The following is a 20,021-nucleotide window of genomic DNA, read 5'->3' on the forward strand; positions in this document are numbered from 1 at the left end:
TAGCTAAGCTGTCTACAAACTTAAATTAATTGACTTCGAAATGTTCAGAACATACTTTGGCACAAGAAACTAAAAAAAAACATATTAAAAATCGAGACAAGACGAAATTATTTCTCTGACCAGTTACTCTTGCAGATTAAAGGAAATTCGTGCGTCTAGTAATTAAAGAAATATAGCATGGATACTTAACTTCTGAAGCTAGAACCCTTAGCATATATATGAAAATGAAAATCCGAATTTGTGTAAAAATTTTATGGCAGTTACAGGCGCAGCAATAGTCGACCATTCTTTACTCTTCGTAGTTAACTTTGTGTTGTTTACCCATTTCGGACCACGTGACCAATTTAGACGTATGAAGCTAAAAAGGTCTATTTAGTCCCCTTCCTCTCCTCTCGTTTTGTTTGTCTGTTTTCTGTTTTCGGCTGTATCCATTTCACTAAGTCCTGGGTGCCTTTTACGAATATTTACTTTTAAAATAGCGTGACGAAATAATGTTTGCATAATGTTTCGCCGACATATCGACTTGTCACAAATTTTTTTTTGTTACACAAAGTATCACAAGGCTGGTAACAGAATGTTATTTAGAAATGAAACATTTCTTGCAGACCGACTGAAAAACTTCAAAATGACGTCGATAATGTATTGTTTCCTTACGCCGACTTTCTTCGGCATACGTTTTGATCTTTCCACCCTGTCAAGATCGAATCATTTGATTGGTCGACCTAGCAATTATAGACGGCCTTCAAATTCACACCTAGTCCGATCACTTACGCGAATATTTGTAACTTTTCGCAATGATCACAATTACTAAGTCGCGATGATGAGAAAGCAGCTCGTTCGAAGGAGAGGAAAATAGTTCGCTATAGATTTTCTCGATCATGGTTGTGGAATGGATATCTCGCTTAGCAAAGAGGTAACACAGACATTCCTAAGCACTCCGCTTCGAATATTATCATTGCAGTTTGACAATTTACAACAATTAGAATATTCATGCGATGTACATTTGCTGTAATTATGTTATGATTATGACCCAGAGGTGAGTATTCGAGAAAAGATATCAACATCTTAACTTACGTTAAAAACTTCCTTGATGAATCTTAAATATAGTTTGAAAAGACATACACCGATTGCCGAGTTTAAAGAAATTCAAGTCGATCAACCGTGTTACGAAATGTAAATTTAATTTTAGATTTTCCGACAGGGAACATTGCTTATGGAAGAGCTCTTTACGAAATGGATAAACTAAGAAATTCATAAGAATTATAACCAATTTTACATTATTAATCCAAAGTTACTTTTACTTGATTCTTTTAACTGCGGTAAAAAGTCGAACGAAGAGACAATGAGGTATTTTTTCTGAAACTGCACCAGAACAATCCCCGCTCGCCAGAGCGAATCGCGGCATCGCTCTTTTGTCTGCATGGTCAAAATTTTGACTAAACTCTCGTGGTTTGGAATAATTTAGACATAAATCATACCGTAGAGAAGGAAATCGTTTCCTGGGCGAATAAACATGATCATGGCATATTTGAGCAGTTTGTGCTTGCATTCTAACTCTCTTCACATAAGGGTCGAGTTGTCTTGTGTGTTTGTTCGGAAGAAAGGAAACAATCGCGCGCGAAAGCGTAAATCAAATGATTACCACAATTGTGTTAAGCGTCAAAACAGGACGTTTGTAGCATGATGTATTGTGATATCGGTTCGGCATGAGTAGCGCTAAGTGCTTTTAGTTTATTTATTTAATAAATTTTCATTGAAATGCGAAGTTTGCCCAGAAAGCCAAAAGGAGCCATTAGTTAATGGTTGACCCTAAGAGTTCTAACATATCGCTCGTTGCAACTATACTGACTGAGTAAATTTGGTTCAAGTTTTTTCGATGTTTCCCGGCAAAAATTCGCGCTATGTTGTACCCTAATCCAAAGTTTAAAAAAAAAAAACAAAGTCAGAGTTACCTGTGCATGAAATATATCTTATTAAACGTTTTGGTGAGTAGTATCGCTGATTATTTTTATGAGTTGTACCGTATTTTGACAAGCCCGTAGGGCGAGCCAAACTACAAACAACGAGTTGAAATATTCAGCGATACTACACACCAAAACGTCTCATAAGTTATTTATTACACAATTTTTTTTTCTGCTAAATCTTTCTGTTCATTTCTCATGAGGCGGGAAAAGCAAAGCGGGTGGAGAAACGTAGGGCGCGCAGCCGACTTGTTAAACAGGTTTTTTACAGTACAAAATAACCAATTGTCTAAATAACCGTACAGTATTGCAGGGTACTTGTGCTCTTTTGGCGCGTTATTTGTACTCTTCTTTGAGCAGTTGGATAATAATAACTCTTCAAGAACGAAAAGCTGTCATAGATCAATGAAGTTTCCTTTAATTCGTATTGAAAATTGAGCAAAATTACCGAGAGTTTGTGACTTCAAGTGTAGAGTAAACGGATTTGCCGGTTACCGTGAACGACCAAAATACGCACTATTTAAACAGCCTTCACTTCAATCCTGGACAAAAAACACGAGTATGAAAGTTAAGGTCGAAAGAAATTTATTGATTTTTTTGCAATAGAAACTAACCATTACAAAGCTTCAGTGGAAAAAAGTGACATTGACCATTTTGTCTTTCTTGTTTCGTAGACCTGCGGACAGAACAGGGGAGGATCTGGATATTATTTTCGCCAGATTTAAGGTACTATGTTTTCAGCTTTGTTTCCATTGGTGATCACGTGAAGCATGTATGGTTATTTGGCTAAAAACCGCACAGCGATTTGTGGGAAAATTGGCGGGAAAAACATTCCTCTCAATTGGCCAGAATCATCCTCGTGCTCAGGACAGTTTGCGGGAAATTGCGATAGTACTTCTGTTTCAACAACTAAATTATTAGAGCATTCATTTGACAATTTTGAGTCTTTCGTTCCCGTTTGCTGCTTAATTTCACGTCTTTCTGTTCTTATTTCACAGAATCTGAAGGCATTTGAGCGTTTCAACCACGCAGTTCTTCACCAAATTTGTTACTATGGTTACTATCAAGACTTGGAGGAAGGAATCACTCGTAAGTTGTAAAGGATGCAGATATCCCCCACCCTCCCCACCCCGCCTTGTTCAAGCTTCAATGTTGTCAACGAAGTCAAAACCTTGAAACTTGAAAAATGCCAAGCAAAAGACTTCTCAACGTTAGACTGATAGTAAAGTTTTCAAATTGATTAGTCTTTTAATCCTTTGACACTTGAGTGACTAGGATCTAATTTCTCACTACAATATCACCCCAGAATAATACACTAAGGTAACGAGAATAAAGGAAATGATCACCAACTGAAGAACCTCTTGATTGTGAAACAAATTCTCCCTGTCAGCAGCCCAAGAAAAGTACAGAGAACAGTATCGAGAATATGCATGCTGATGTTAAGGTATATGGGGTGAATGGATATTAACAGCATAGTGGAGTAAGCTTTTCTTTTACTGTGGTGATAAAACACTGCTCCGTTTATTTATCCTTTTTCTTTCTCAGTATATCGTCAAGGTGACATTGGCTGTTACTGGTACGTTGTCCTCGCTGGAGCGCTTGAAGTTCGTGCATCGAAAACCGGAAAATATGAGGTGCGTCGTTTAACGCGAGTAAAGATGATCAAACTCCATGTAACATTTTCTCTGATGGAGGTTTATTTGTACGCACGTACGGACCTATAACCTAGGACCACAACTGCGCGTCGTGATGTTTTAAATTTGTCTGCAACATTTGCATAAAAAGAATGCTAACATTTTACTTGAACTCAATCTCTTCGCTGTTACAGGTTTTGCATTGAGTGAGGTTAGTGTAGCGTCCTCCTAGAGAGAACAGTCGAAGAAAATTAATGTCTATAGAGATTGTCTATTCCTTTAACTTCGCAGGATGCTGAAGCCGTTTGCACTCTCGGTCCCGGAAATTTTTTCGGCGAATCAGTACTGGATGACTCACCCAGGTGAGTTAAGGAGTGGTTATGCGCCTGTTTGTTCTAGTCCACCTCAGTTCTTGTAACTAACAACCATAAAATAATAAAAAAAATGCTCTTTGATGTTCTTTCCTCTATTTTAGGCCTGTTTTCTTGATGAATTTTTTTTTCAGACGCTCCACAGTCATCACAAGCGAATTTTGTGAGCTTTTGCTGATAGAGAAGAAATTCTTCCGTACTATTTGGGAGGTGGGTTAAATTTAACCCTTGTCACAATAATATATTTTTCCACGCCACAGTGTCCAGAAAAGATCTAAAAGAAATAATTTTTTATTTTAAAATCTTTTCCAGCGAAACAAGCAATTTCTAGAGGACATTATACCCAGTCCCTCATCTACCCCTGTCGGAGAACAAAGTGAGTTTTAAAATCTTACTCTCCTTGTGGTACTGAGACTTCTATGTTAAGCGGGCTTTATTTACTCAAGCACCCAGTAAGAGGCCTGGTTTCAAATTTTCAATTTTCAGTGTGTACCTAAGACAAGTTGCATTGGTCTTTCTCAATCTAGGAAAAGCTTTCATTACATCTTCAATCACATACTTTTTCTTTTGTCAGACAATAATGAGCAACTTCCTGAAAATAATACGGTGGAGGGTAAACCATCCAAGACAGTGGTGAGTAAGCTTGATTCGTCTTTGTCCCATGAATTCAGCTACGGTATAAGAGTGGTACAACGGCGAAGGGTGATTTTTAAGAATGCGACACTTAGCAAGCCAATCTCATCATCTGACAGGAGCAGAAGAGGGGGGATTCACAATTAAAAATTGCCGCAGGCCTTACATAGTTACATAAAGGCGGTTTGAACCGCTGCTCTTTCTTACGTGTCAACGGGCATGCAGTCATGCGGCGAAAAGGATCGGATTCGCGTGCTTTTGCACGGTTATCGCCCCACCTCAACGGAAAAGACTGCAAAATGGTTCCAACGATAACACCACTTCTATATATCACCGCGTTGAATAACCACACGTTTTTCTCCCCACAGTACTCACCTGAGGCACTCAGAAATGGTGGACTGGTCCTGCGTTTTGCAATGCTTCGTCACCAGTCTCCAAAACTGATCCGTGATCGAGAACTTGATAAACGCAAGGTGTGCAGATGCTTCGTTGGATCGGAAGCGGTCGATTGGCTGACAAAAATCAGCCCAATGGTTCATGGTCGATTTCATGCCATCGCTATGCTTCAGGCGCTTTTGGAAGAGGGAGTCATTACTCAAGGTGGGGGACTGATACCGAAAAATACTATCTTGGTCACGTTTGATGGAAACCTTGTCTTTTCACGAGAAATAAACCTAAAATGCGCATTCCTCAATTATCTTTCTCTCCTATCAATTTTTAAGGCTTTGGAAGTATATTTATTACTTAAAAGCTTTTTGGTGGTCCGTTGGCAACGTTTTATCTGAGTTAAGAAATCTGAAGAGCCCTGTGGAAGCATACATTTACTTACAACGCGATAAAGCTTTTGCATAGCCTTTTACGGGCCATTTTGGGAACCAATATTTTTCCAGGTTTTTCGAAAAACGCACTTCAGGCACTCACTCTAAATAAGAGAAAAATAATTATAATTTTCCAGTTCGTTATTCCAAGGGAATTGAAACTCTTCCGAACTTTTACTTCGCTCGTCTGTTCCTCGAACCTGAGTCCCCTGAATTTCTCTTATCGTTCCTGCAGTGGGCCATGGGTATGAATTCAAAGACCAAGACATTCTTTATCGCTTTGTTATGGACGAGAATGATAATGAGAGGCCTGGAAAAGAGGCATACAGTGAGGAAGACCTGGATGATGTACTGCTCATGCTCAGTAGGTCTGGATTGGATGCACAACTGAGAATGGCTCTCAGAAAACCGTGAGTTGTCACCAAAACATCCTGTCATGTTGTCTTTTGATATGCGTGAAATTATTTCTGTTTCTTGTTATAAGGTAGATCACATGGTGAAATTCTAGAGGGAAAAATAAAAGAGAGTTTTTTTTCCAAGCTGAGTAAGCCACCGTAAAATTGTCTGGATGCGACCTTGGAAAGCTGGGTCTAACGCACGAAGTCGAGGTTTACTGGTTAACCTACTTGGAGATATGTTATGAAACAACAAACTCGTCTTTAAAGAAAGATGTTTTTCGTTTTGTCACGAGCGTGGACAAAGAAAAAATTCTGAGTCCTATGAGGAATCGAACCTCAGACCATCGGATGTCAAATCCTTTTGTTTTTTTTGTTTTTTGTTTTTTGTTTTTTTTTGATGTTCCATGACCTAAATGAAAAACATTTCTTGCAGGCACTAATTAAAAGAAAAGAAAAACCAAAAATAACGCGTCAAACAACGAAATTAAGCTTTGCGAGCTTATTTTTACTTATTTTTAAACGAAGTTTACATTAAGCCTCGACTTAGTGAAAGTTGTTGCATTCGACCTAGTTTCCTTGGCTCACGATCAAGGGCCATAGTTTGATATGCCTGAATAAACGCCAGAGTTAATACTTATTCTTGTTTTCTCATTCCAGTGCTATGGAAAGAACTCCAGACGACTTATCTTTAATTTATGATGAACTCATGCATGTAAAGGCTCTTCAATATCTTTCAACCATGGTGAGAATTCTATTTTCATCGTGGAGCACTGCATGTGGTAAAAATTTAAGGCAGTTTCGCTTTACTTTGCAACTCAGTTGAACAGTTGTGTCGTCAGTTTGAGTTACATGTCATTTTTAACTCATATTCTTTTCATCGTCAGGTTAAAAAAGAACTGTCATACGCTTTTGTGTTGGAATCCAGTTTCAAAAAGGGAACTGTGCGTAAGTGTTTAATAGTAGGGAACTCTGACAGATTTCCAGCCTCCGATTGTGTAATTGTTTAGTGACTAAGATTTGAAACTGGAATCTCAGAATTCGCGCGAGTTTCTTGACCAATCACATAGCCAAGGGGATGAAAACCAATACAATCCTGTATCAAAGAGGGTAAGTTTCTAAAGAAACTGTGGTGCTGCGTCGGTGGGGGAGTATATCAGGGTAATTTCGTTTTATTAACTGAGTTGATAATGTAAGTTGGCTACCGTAAAGAGTTTGAAAGCGTTAAACATCGTCAGAGTTATATCACCTTCACAACCCAGTTGATAAGTCATTGCATCGATGAATTTGAAATGAAATTTTTCAGTCATGAAAATTACAATCGAATCGCTTACCAAATATTGTCATCTTTTTTTCTTTTTATTTCTTATCTATATGAAGTTTTCAGCGAAGGAGAAGAAGGGATTTCCTGGTACATCATACTGAAGGGCTCAGTGAATGTCGTGGTTCATGGAAAGGTAAGGCACATTAGACTACCTTGCTCTCAGCTCCGATTCTGAAGACCTTAAATTTGCTGTCCAATGTAACGAAGGTATATGCTATACTTTCATTCTTACTAAGGGTGTGGTGTGCCAACTGAATGAAGGAGACGATTTTGGAAAACTAGCACTTGTAAATAACGCTCTGAGGTAAGATCTGTCTCCTGTGACAGATGATGTGGTAATGTGGTAAGAAACAAAAGTTGCACACGAGGCGCAGCTGTGTGTACTATTTTTGTTTTTGATCACATTTTGGTGTCTTTGGTGATCTGTTGCTAAACTGATGCACGGCAACATGAAATGTATTTGTTTCATATGATAAAAAGGCAAAATTTTGTTAATGGTGACGTCATCTGTGTCTTACCTCTAATAAATCATAAGTAACATTGGCAGATCCAGACCTTGAGCTAAGGGGGGGGGGCAGTTTTTTACGGCTCTCCCTGCCGGCTTTTATCCCTTCTGGGATTCTTTTCTTTTTACCCAAAATAAGGGGGGGGGGGGGTTGGGCCCTCCGTGCCCCTCCTCAAGATCCGCCGATAGGTAAGAACCGATCGGAAGGCGTGTTTGATTCAGCTTATTCTATGAATAATCTTAGACGCCAAAATCTTGAACAGGTTTACAATGAACAAAACCTGGCGACCCTTTGAAATCTGTTTGCATTCCTCGATTAAGATGAAATGTGCGTTGTAAATATGATCAGTAAGGTCACAGTCTTCAAAACATCTCTTACAGAACCGCCACAATAGAAACTTCTCAAGACATTTGTCATTTCTTGAAGATAGGAAAGAAAGACTTTAACAGAATCCTTAAGGTATGAAACTTTTTCTCACGATCACTGAACGAGATTTAGTGACCCACCGAATACCTACTAGCTAATCGACCGACCGAACGATATAGCGATCAACCGACCGAATGCTTGACAAGCCGAACCTTAGCCGAACTAAAACCGAATAGCCGAACTGCCGAATAACCGACCATCAATTGGTTCGTTCATTCATTCACTCACTCACCCGACCTTTTTTTTTTTTTTTTTTTTCCAAGGACGTGGAAACAAATACTGTTCGTCTAAAAGAACACAGAAAAGATGTCCTTGTCTTGGAAAAGATTAACATACCTAACATGTTTGGAGAAGATAACAGCCAAACTCACATTCCGCAGATTCAAAAGTAAGGAGATATCTACGAGGGGCTAATTTTACGACAAAGATATCGGAGTGCTTTTAAAGACTCATAACAACCCTATAATCTATAGTAATAGAAAAAGTGTTGTGCCAATTTACCAGTAAAATATATCTGCTTGTCAACGCCGGAAAGCGCCCACACTCGGTTGGCTACCCGTGTGCTTTTCAGCCCCATTAATATTGAAACTGACGGGCTCTTTTGATAACGGAGCTCGGAAATGGCTTTTCTGTGACCCTAGGTAGATGAGCAACTCGGCGAGAGGTCGGGTAAGAGTCCAGCGTTGATTAGTAGTGCCAGACCCCTGCAAACCTCTCCTCCTACTCTCCTTCACGAGACTACCTTCATTCGCGCGATCAGACTACGCAATCAAGAGGGCCTGAATGGGATGTGACTTTTACGGCTAAAGGTTAAAATTTTGGCCATTTTACGATGAATGGTTGACGTCATTTTATTGTTATCACCAGTAAATATTTTTATGGTTAACTTTTTCACGGTTTGCGATTAAAATTTATAATTTTTTTCGCTTAACGGTTAATTGTTTTGGCCATTTTACGGTTGACGGTTAACCCCATTCAGACTCTCGGTCGAGATAAAGTATTCTACAATTAAATTTGTAGATATTCCGTGATGGCTGGTACTCCAGAGAAAATGGTGGAATATCTCTTAGAAACAAGAATGGACAACTCCAATACAAATAACTTCGACGGTAAATGAAAAAATGTGTTCACTGAATTCCATTTTTATTTCACACGTTAGATTGCTATTACTAAAGGCATTCTTTTGTTGTTGTTGTTGTTGTTATTTTTCAGATCATTTTTTGAACGACTTTCTGATCGCTTTTCCAATATTTATGACCACGGAGGCATTATGCCGCGAGTTGCTGTCCAAATATCCTTTTTATTGGAAAGACTGTTGTCACGGTATTTGAAACGTCGACTGAGGTACAGACATATAACTCAATAACTCGGCAGCGACAAGGTTATGCCACCACAGTGGTTTCAATCGTTGAATCTAATTCAGTTGCGCCAAATTCCAATTGCTCTCAGATACAACCATACTTCAAGTTTTGAATACATTAAGGCAATTCCTGAATGCAGTCCGCCACACAAGAGAAACCCGTTTAAAACTAAGTCCTGGGGCCACCAAACTGAATGGTTTCAAACTTCTTAGCATTTCTGTCGAATTAATTTTGGTCCGGAACATTAGCGCGACGTTTGAACTCAACAAAGAAAAGTGATAATATTAGGGACATTATAAACAGCTAGGACGACAACGCCGAGGAAGGCGTCGATTGAAAAATGAAGATGTATTATTATTTAAAATTTCGTGAATGGGTGGATGTGTTTACCGTCTCTTTCCGTTTCCATGCAAATTTTGGTGATTTCTCTTTGTTGTTTTGCAGTGGATGGCTATGAAATGTACAAAGGTTTAAAACGCACGTGCTAAGCAAGTGTTCTTCCTATCAGAGCATTTGTTTTGCCACGTCCTCGTTGCCGTTGCTGTCGTGGTTCGCTTAAATCTCATTTCAAAATGTTACAGTCCTTAATCATTCTTACCTACAACAGAACCAACTGTTTTATAATCGGACAAGACGAGACCAGAAATATCACTGCTGAGCACAAAATGGCCATCAAAAGAAGGTAGGCTTTTCATGTAACTTGTGAGAGTAAAAAATTGGTTAATTTATATTTCTCTGTGTGTTTCCTCGTGGAAAATAATAAGCGTTGGACTGACGGCTAATGCTGGACTCCGGACTGCAGCTATGCCCTGGAATCATGGCCGGCATATCTGGAACACGATGCATGAGATAAACCTCCCAAACATTGGAGGTGCTCAGAGATTAAAAAAAAGGGGGGGGGGGGTGAGATACTTTCAATGAACTCCAACTCTCCCCAGAGGAGTGGAAATGTAACTTCACTTCACGTTCTATGAATATCTGGCTTCCATGTGAGAAGCACGGTTTTAAACTTTTCAAACGCAACTTCATAAAGCCAATTACAAGCCACGGTTGAGTAGTTCCTGTTTTGCAGGGTTGTTCAGATGACGCTCCGCTGGTGTTACTTGGCTGGGAATCTATTCTTGGAAAACCAATGTATTTTCAGGTTCATTGAGGTAAGAATACCTTAAATACTAATGTGACTTTTACATAACGTGTTGAGAGGATTTATTTCAATAAATCTCAACAGGCGCACATATTCAGTGAAGTAGATAGCACTAACACTTCACTTTAGTCAGTTCAGTGCATCACTTGGACTAGACTTGGAACAAAGGAGAATCGGTGATAAACATTTCTCCGATTGGGAAAGCCGAGGGAAAACTCGCCTGTAGAGAATGCTTTTTTTTACCCCCAAGTTTCACACTCGTTCACTCTTGCGCGAGACTCGCGCTTCGCGTTCGCCCTTTTGTCCGGGCGGAGGGAAGGAGAAAAGGAATTAATATGAATAATTATAACCAACACTTCAGCTTTAGAATTCCTTTTTATATTTATAACAATTTCCTCTCATACAGGAATTGATGGATTATCTAGAGACAGATGAGCTTTTCAATGAGTTTAACCTCCTCAAGACAGCCATGCGGACACTTAAAGAAAGGTACATGAGTTTTCGCACAGTACAGGCCGATAAAGATAGATTAAAGATAAATATTCGAGATACAATAACCGTGACACGACCGCAAACTATCTTGACATGAATTTTTCCTTGCATTTCTCACAGATACCCTACCGATGACCTTATCGATGGTAAAATTTTCGCTCCAGTGGTAAGCAAAATGAGGGCAAGATTCTCTCGAAGGTCACTTTAATGTAGTCAATAGAAATTATTTCTGTGTTGGATGATGTTGTTAATTTGATTGGAGTGAACTTTTTCTCTTGTATCATAGCGCCATAGTCCACATCGTCGAATGGGCCTCGCTAATATCACAAAAGCCATCAGGGACTACAAGTCAATACGAGGAATCGATCAAAGTGAGTACATATCAGACAATGCTTTTCAATTGTATAAGTTAAGAGCTTGTAACAGCAGAAAGTCGGACCAACACCTGAGGGAAGGGTATGGGATGAGACGGATTGGGGGGCGGAGGGGGGGAAAGGGAGCTCCACTTCACAAGGAAGTAAATCAAAGTTACTGTCGAACTAACAAGAGCATAAAGACCTCATTAAAGGTACCCACTTATTAACAGCTTAACCCAAGGTTACTTTCCCCTGTTGGCATGTGGCTACCACATCGTACTTCTTACCCCTTACGCTCCACACCTTTATCGTCTCCTACATAGATGTCTTGATACCGCCTCACCCCTTTTTCCCTCCCCCCGTTTCTCTTTCTAGTCTGTCTGTCTGTCTGTCTGTCTGTCTGTCTGTCTGTCTCTCTCACCATACCTCGTCCCCAGTCCCATGCGCCACAGCCTTATCGTTCCGTCACCCTCTCCAGTTTCTTCCTTCCTGTCTCCTTCATCTGTTTCTATTCCTTCGCTTATGCCCGCGGATGAATACTGTAGTCACTAGTTTTACGCTTTTCGCATTACAGATATTTTTCGAGTCTTCTGTGCCGATCATACATACACTACAGTGGCTTTGCCTTATAACGCCACTGCGCAGACCATTATTAACGCCGCAGAGGAGCGTGTTCTGCTAGGCGATGACTGCATCCTGTGCGAGGTCAAATCTTCAGGAGGTAGGTGCTTCCTTTTACTGGTGTTGCCGATGAAGTGCAAAAATATGGGCCTTCTTTTTGTATAACCGTTTCAGAGAACGTTGTAACCGTCTTATTAGCAAAAAATGAAAAGTTGAGAAAAGAAGCAAAAAACCTTAACCCAAAAATTTAAGGTTTTCTCGAACACTGATGAACACTTTAAAAATTGACCATTGATTATTTTCGCTCATGTTTGATCTAGGTGTGTTACGTGGCTGAAAATGCCCCCGTTAAACTGTGATATATTAGGCGATATTCCCTAAGGGGTATTCCGCAACAATCGCTTTATACCAAATGCAATGAAAGTTTTCGTTTCGTATGTTTTAAAGTAGTTACTTCCTTTACCTTTTGTAGAACGCGTACCTTTCAAACCAAACGAAATATGTGTCACGACCGGACTAAGTGTTAACGGAAGATTGTTTATCGCGCCACGGGAACACTTGGACTGACTGGTAAGGATAAAGCTAAATTCTTACGAGCCTTGTCGCTTATTGTAATTACTACTCGAGATTAGTCTGGTTTTCTAAATAATAAGCACCCAGACCAAGATTATTGCTATGGCTTCTACCAAACGGAATGCTAGTATATAGCAAGGTACCCCCACAGATTCATCAATTTTTTTTTCTGGCGAAAAAAGTTTGCTAGTACCCATTAATGCGCTTGGTTGTAGAGAGGCACTGGGAGAGTAACGCGTTTTGCCCAACAACACAACACAGTGACCTAGTCGGGAATCGAACCCGGTCATGGCAGCTCAGTGTTAAAGGTGCCAAACCCTAGGTCTTCGCGTTTCTTACTGGTTAGCGCTACAGACCCCGAAAAGGGAGGTGAAAACAGTTTTTATATGAAACTTATATTAAGACCTACTTCAACTAGTGCTGAGATATCCTTACGAATTATGCTCTTTTTATCTACCCCAGACTCCTACTCCTGAGCAGGAAGGACCGTCAACCAGTAACCTCACATTTCTTGAGTCAGTTGGATCCAAAGAGCTTGCGTATTACATCACACAGTATGACTATGAGCTGTTCAACGCCGTTAACATTGTGAGTATCTCAAGTTTTGTCTGACAAGTTGAGATTGCGGAGTTGCTTGCGTTTAAACATTGCGAATTAACAGCCATCTGTAAATTGTTACAATTTCATTAAATTTCCTGATCTGTAAGAACCTCTTTGATTTTATTTGCAGCATGAATATATATTCCGCATCTTTGGCAAAGAGAGCCACAAACAGATCACAGCAAATCTTGATTTGCTTCTCAGAAGATTCAATGAGGTGAAAAATTTCTTTACGCTTTTCGTACGGTATTATGAGTGTATTTCTTTACTTCATTGTATTCTGATTGACTTGAAGGTAAACTCCAGTTTGAGTGTCATTATGATTTCATCTTTTAGGTCCAGCTTTGGGTCGAAACACAGATTCTTCTCACTCAACATCTCAACAAGCGGGTTTATCTGTTGAAAAAGTTCATCAAGTTGGCCGCGCAGTAAGTGATTCCTCAAAGAAATTTTCAATTGAATGTCGAAGGTCATCTGAGATTACGTTGATTTTAACTCTACTTCACCTTGTGATTGGTCGGGAAAATTAGCGTCCCCCTCCCAACCAATCAGATGCAAGGCTAAAATCAATCGCGACCTGGTCACCCGAATTTTCCCGCGCTTCTGGTCGCTCGTTTTAACTAGGACTTATGATTGGGCCCTTGTGTAATTTTCCATACTTTGATCGGCTGTTTTGGTTACTTTAGTTTTTGTTTGACGACAGCCTATCAAAATAAATTTGATTCATCAATAAAACTCGCTGTTATGACCTTTTTTTTCTATTGCCTTGTTTTTGTAGCTGTAAAGAGTACAACAATTGGTATTCGTTTTTCGCCGTTGTTATGGCATTAAACAGTGTTGCAGTGAGTCGCTTGTCTCAGACATGGGAGGTAAGTGGGAAATGGTTGCTTACATGGGTTGCGTTCATTTTCTCGCGGAAAAAAATTTGACTTTTATGATTTTATTTGTAAATATGTTAAACGTTTAATATGTTTGAGCTCAAACATTGCAAGAAAAAGATATCGTGAAATTAAGTCTTTTGTTAACAATGGTCCCCTCTGGAAACATCTGCTAAATTATTATTTTTTTAACTATATCTTCTTTTATTGTGTCGTCAGAAATTACCGAGCAAGTTTCGTAAAATATATGAAGAGTTTGAAGGTATCTTGGTAAGGACATTTCATCTCATTACTCCTTTATACAAATTTATTTTGAATTCATATGTTGAAAAAGCACCATTTATTAGTTGTGGGTCATTTAGTAGTCAAGTAAAACAATTAATTGCTTCAACCGTCAAAGCTGAATAGAACACATGAATATGTTTCTTTTAAAGGAGCCTTCTAGAAACCATCGAGTTTACAGGCTTTTAGCTGGTAAGTTTCTTATTTAATTGTGCAACTTTTTACACTGCATCAGGCAGGGGCATAGTCAGGATTTTCAAAGGGGGGGGGGTTACATTGTGTCAGACAGAGGGTACTCACCAGATTGTCATGATGTCGAACTCCACGCCATGTTTTACTCAATGTGAAAAAAAGGCTTACAAAGGGGGTTAACGTGCACCCCACTAGCTACGTGTTTAAATAGGCAAAGGTATAACGTTAGGTTTGCACTCAAGCCAGTAGCCCATTCAGATGGAGCTTATCCCCGTCTCCGTAGCATGAAGCGGCGACAAGAAGTATTAATACTCCCCCCCCCCCCATGGGATGCCAGTCCATTTCAGGTTACCCCCGCACATTTTGTCAAGTGTCCCTGACAATCCGCTAGTACCGATTTATACTCCTAAGTGAAGAGAGGGACTGTGAAAGTAAAGTGTTTTGCCTAAGCACTTAACACAGTGACCTGGCCAAGTCTGTTACCCAGACCTCCCGCGTTTAGCGTGCAAACCGCCAGGCCGCCTCGTTTCTCAATATAGTGAGGTGTTAAAATTTTATTCAATAATTTTGGTAGGAAAAATGAAGCCACCCATATTGCCTTTTATGCCTCTTCTGATAAAAGGTATGTTTGTTTACAAAGTTGAACTTTATTTCATTAACGTTCAGTTTTTTAGCTGTAAAAAAAGCTTCACTTTTCTCATTTGTTTGTCTGTTATGTACTTGAAGACGTGATAGTCACAAATCAAATCTTGAAAAAACAAAGTTAGGGATTTGTTTTTATTTCTAGACATGACGTTCACGAACGTTGGAAATAAAACGCAATTTGATGATCTGGTGAACTTTGAGAAAATGGTGAGCAGCTATTTTTGTTGTTGTTATTGTTTTTTTTTCTTTTCTTTTTCAGTCCATGGATGTGGGGTTAAATGTGTCGCATTATTCTTGTTGTCAAATCAACAAAAGATTCCACATTACCTGCGTCTGTTCCGTAAAACATCACCTGAGACGCAAAATAAGGTGGGAACAAAACAGAGGCACTCGAGGCGCAGCCGAGTGTGTCACTGATGTTCTTAGCACATTTGAACAGACTCGTGGCAACCTGGAATCTATTTGTTTCAATTAATCAAGAAGTTACATGCACAGTTGTTCATGGTGACGTCATTTATGCGTCTATCCTTCAATAGATCATAAGTAAGAACCAATAAGATTACACGTAGAATTCAGCTTAGAATTTAAACGTAGATGTCAATTATTATTTTTATTTCAGAGAATGATCTCTTCTACTATTCGTCTTATCCAGTACTGTCGCAGCGAGCCGTTCAGTAAGTACAGCTTGAATCGAGATAAGGAACTGACTAAATTGGTCATGGGGGCACTAAACTGCGAAACTAATCAGAACGTAGGAAAGACGAATGATAAAAAATGAATGGACCAATCAGAGTGCATGACTCACAGACAAGATAGCTATGCAACTTGTCACGCTGAGGGTGTCACGCATTCTGTAGATTTCGCGGCATAATTTGTCCCATTACCATTGACTATAACTTAAGTTCGATAACAGCAAATTGAATTTTAGTTTTGTGGCACTAATAGGGGAAACTTTCCTTTGAATGACGACACCCTTGGTCCTGACTGACTTCACAAATAAATGTTGATGACGGCGGTCACACAAGGTCTGCTCTGGATCTTATTTCTCGCGAATTTATGAAATGATCATGTTTATTTTTCTTTACTTAGAGGCTGAACCTCCAACTCAAGTGAAAATAGCTCAGGAAATCACTATTTTTGTGAGGTATGATTGATGTGTCACATGATAAACTTTCCAGACAATGGAATAGATTTAAACCGCACGTGAAACACACAACCTTTTTTAAAAGCTCAAAGCCCAAAATCTTGTAATCTTTAAACTCAAAAAAGTGTTAAGTTTTCCTTTTTCCTTCTTTTTTATCCTTTTACATCATATTTCGATTAACCTTTCGTTTGGATCCATTTTCGCATGCCCGACGTTGACCCCCGTGCCATTGAAATACAACAACTGCCAGGTCACTTTTTCGGCATGTGGCTATGTTATATGATTGACATAAAAGCCGACAAGAATTGTGATTTTTCTAGCGAAATGCAACTAGACCGATTTCCCCATTTTTTTCCAATCTCACGCGGTAATCCTCTCTTTCCACAGGAATTTCAACGTTATAGACAACGAGCGCATTCTTAACCAGTTCTCTCACAGATTGGAGCCCAAAAAAAACTAAGTAATCCTTGTTGATCATTTAACGATGCCTTCAACAAATTCCTCGGCCAATCAAGTTTGACAGCGGTATATGTGGACAGTGGTTCATCAGCTTGGTGACAACAATTCGATATAGTGTGTCCTTACGTGTCAACAGAGAGAGCAATGTGGCAAATTTCTGCAATTGACTGTATTTTCTGGTAAATTTCACATTTTCTTTTTAAACTCCTTTTTTTAAATATTGGCGTTAAGGGTCGCGTACAGATAATTCAAACACTGATAGATAAATTTCTGACGCCATTTCGAATTGAAAATGATTAGAACATTTTAAAAGTTTTATGATATTTTAACCTCAGAAATAAATAAATTTATTACTACTGTTAACAGGTGTTTATTTGTTATATGGCCTTATCAAGAAGTCCTTACCCTGGCAAAATAAACCGCGAATCGCCATTGGATTCCTCGATTACCAATGCGTGTTGTATAGATGCCAAATATCCCAGATTATCCGGGACTCTTCCGCATACACAAAGAACCATTTCGACTCTTAAACGACCAGCTTAATTTCCCTGATAGAAGTGACTTTAAACACTTCTACTATAAACGAGGTGTCTTTTAGTAATTTTAATCTGTATTTAAATATTTGGGTTTTTCTTCTGAAGAGTGGTTGTATTTTTTGTGATGTTTTTCTCAAGTGGATCCTGGCAGTGTCTTCGTTTTTTGCGCAGAAGCTGGAAGTAGAGGGAAGGAGGATTGGGGAGAGAGAGGACTGAACGAAAATATTTCCCCTTAGGCCTTTTGCAACATGAAGTTGAGTTTATCATTAAAATTTTCCATGATTTACATCAATGATTTATAAATTACGGGGCACGTGCTAGCTAAAACAAAAAATTGGGTTTAAATCTCGGAAATTTCACTATGGAATCTTTATTGCTGGATCTCCTATACTCTTTACAAGTAAGTAACTCACTTGAACTACCATCAGTTGAGTCTTACTGCACCATACGTACACCTTCATTTTGGCATTTTTTGTTATTTCCATTACTAATGAATGGGTAAATTGTGAACATACAGTGTGGTGCCTTGAAAGATATAAATTATCTCACAGAAATAATTACATTACATTTTTGCACTCTTTTCGAATGGAACTATTCCAATTTAAAACGATATCTTTAATATCTGATATAAGAAAAATCAGAATGTAAAGCTCTCTGAGCTGAATATGTAGCCAGTAGCCTTAAATTTAGATAACTCAGTCTTTGACTCTTACTTTGCTATTCAACTGGGAGAACAAAGCAAGTGCGGTTTTACGGTAAACGTTATCTATCAATTATTAATTAAATACAAATGGGAAAACATTAAAATTCAGCTGAAAAATAGAATAGGTGAGGGAATTATTCAGGCACTGAAATTTTTAAGGGATATTTAGCAGTCTAACAAGCATCAACGAAACAAGGCTCGCAGAGGTAAGTGAATACAAAATTAAATAGAAGAGAAACGTGGTGATTGACTTGCCACATCTCACGTCAGGATTTCTTGGTTGCCTATTGAATTTGCGACAGGCGGGCCTCTAAAGAATTTCGTAAAATTAATAGCAAATGTACATTTATGTTTTCTAACGTAGAAAATCATGAAATTTATTAGAAAAAACCGTCTTTGTCATGGATAGACATAGAATATTATAACATTTGAATCAAAGGTGAGAATATGGTATTGCATGACTAAATGTGGATAAAAGTATATTTTTTAAGCAAATGGACGCGAGAGAAACTGATTTTTCTGGGACTATGATGTGGTGAAAAACGTCCTGGAAAGTTACCGAATATGATAGAGACGTTCGAGTGCTTAAACGGAGAGAGAAAAGGGAGTTTTAAGATTGTCATCTTTTAAGGCACGAGACAATTTTGAAAAAATACTGGTTAATTTTCAAATTTATTTAAATTAAAATGTTTAATTCTAAAAATATAAGTTAATCTTAATGAATGCTAATACTAGAGTACATGCGCAAATACTGTTTTTTGGAAAAGGTTTCGGTCTCACCCAGGCATGTCCAATCGTCTGCCTCCCTATGAAACACACAGTTAATTTTCAATAATCGACTATCACAATGGGAGACAAGCACCGGAGAATATTTTATCGAGATGATTTTCCAGACTCTGTTAGAGAATCATGGAGCTATGCTTTAAGGAATAAAATCTTTTTTTCATTTCCTCAATTTATAAGTACCGCAGCCATGACTCACACGATCTACATGGGGTTCCTGTGCATCTCTTTAGTGTTGGTAATACTGTGCGAAGCTTCTGCCAAAAAAGGTATCCGTGAAGAAACACAAAAGGAGAAAAAAGTACATTTGAAGGACATATTTAGTGGCAGGATGAAAAGGTATGAAAATACTGTGGAGCCGAGTTTTAAAAATAATCAAGAGAGTAAATATAGGTAATAAAGATCAATTTTAAAAAAATGAAATAAACCTTATAATAATAATCGTGCGGACATGGCCAGACCCTGCGTTGCTTTTTCTAACCCGAGTTAAATCCCCACAATGGGTCTGCACCCTTTTGCAGTTAAATAGGCCGGGTAACAACCCCTTCCCCTCACCCCCAGAAGAGTTTAAGATCTGCAAAATGACGATGAAATAATTATGTTCGTTGTTCTTTCAGACAATTAGAAGAGCTTTGTCAACAGTCACCTGCAGGTTGTATCATGCAGTCTGAATTTTCCGAGGATAGTACGCAAAATGGAAAGAGAAAGAGAAAGAAGAGCAAGAAGGAAAAAAAACATGGAAGCAGAGGGAGAAAAAACAAAAGGAAGATGTCAACTTCGAGCGAAATAAACCACGAGACGGATGAAACCTGTTCTTATGTGGATCCACCGACAGACGATGAAGATTATGAAGAGGATGACGGCAGCGAGTGTCTGAAAACGCAACAAATAATTGGCGATTAAAACGATGAAATGTTTTTTCATGCTAAGATCAGAATTTTATTAATTTTCATTAATTTGTGATCAATTATTTTAAATTAAATGTCACCTTTAATCCAGAATTGACTTGGTTTTGTTCCTATTCCCTCTGTGACTAATCGAAAAAACTTGTGTGCCCTTAGCATTGAAACAGGCCCTCAGCATTGGCGTTACAGGATACACGCTTCTCCTCCCGCGCGGAAAGATTTGTAAAGAGGTCCGCTAGGAGTCTGGCCTTTTCGGAGCTAAATCAGTTGCAGACCTCT

General features: G+C 38.8%; 2 protein-coding genes across 2 annotated transcripts; both read left to right on the top strand.

Annotated features, from left to right (window-relative positions):
- Window positions 1–772: 772 nt before the first annotated feature.
- Window positions 773–17,156, top strand: LOC131776129 (rap guanine nucleotide exchange factor 4). Its single transcript, XM_059092270.2, has 36 exons — window positions 773–913; window positions 2,636–2,687; window positions 2,960–3,050; window positions 3,507–3,595; window positions 3,887–3,957; window positions 4,101–4,176; window positions 4,279–4,342; window positions 4,541–4,599; window positions 4,968–5,199; window positions 5,653–5,827; window positions 6,473–6,557; window positions 6,700–6,760; window positions 7,193–7,269; window positions 7,373–7,440; window positions 8,023–8,101; window positions 8,332–8,456; window positions 9,089–9,177; window positions 9,281–9,359; window positions 10,028–10,111; window positions 10,502–10,583; window positions 10,980–11,062; window positions 11,186–11,231; window positions 11,352–11,436; window positions 11,996–12,142; window positions 12,515–12,612; window positions 13,078–13,203; window positions 13,346–13,432; window positions 13,552–13,643; window positions 13,994–14,084; window positions 14,313–14,363; window positions 14,528–14,567; window positions 15,142–15,189; window positions 15,355–15,419; window positions 15,832–15,886; window positions 16,302–16,356; window positions 16,744–17,156. Exons 1-25 carry the CDS (start codon window positions 879–881, stop codon window positions 12,607–12,609), a joined length of 2,229 nt encoding a protein of 742 aa, XP_058948253.2. The 5' UTR covers window positions 773–878; the 3' UTR covers window positions 12,610–12,612; window positions 13,078–13,203; window positions 13,346–13,432; window positions 13,552–13,643; window positions 13,994–14,084; window positions 14,313–14,363; window positions 14,528–14,567; window positions 15,142–15,189; window positions 15,355–15,419; window positions 15,832–15,886; window positions 16,302–16,356; window positions 16,744–17,156.
- LOC131776255 (rap guanine nucleotide exchange factor 4) lies at window positions 12,737–19,740 on the top strand. Its single transcript, XM_066172853.1, has 12 exons — window positions 12,737–12,754; window positions 13,078–13,203; window positions 13,346–13,432; window positions 13,552–13,643; window positions 13,994–14,084; window positions 14,313–14,363; window positions 14,528–14,567; window positions 15,142–15,189; window positions 15,472–15,581; window positions 15,832–15,886; window positions 16,302–16,356; window positions 19,455–19,740. The coding sequence occupies exons 1-12, from the start codon at window positions 12,737–12,739 to the stop codon at window positions 19,738–19,740; spliced, it is 1,059 nt and encodes a 352-aa protein (XP_066028950.1).
- The last annotated feature ends 281 nt before the right edge of the window (window positions 19,741–20,021 follow it).

The sequence above is a fragment of the Pocillopora verrucosa genome, chromosome 10 (genome assembly GCF_036669915.1).
Source record: "Pocillopora verrucosa isolate sample1 chromosome 10, ASM3666991v2, whole genome shotgun sequence".
Lineage (NCBI taxonomy): Eukaryota > Metazoa > Cnidaria > Anthozoa > Scleractinia > Pocilloporidae > Pocillopora > Pocillopora verrucosa.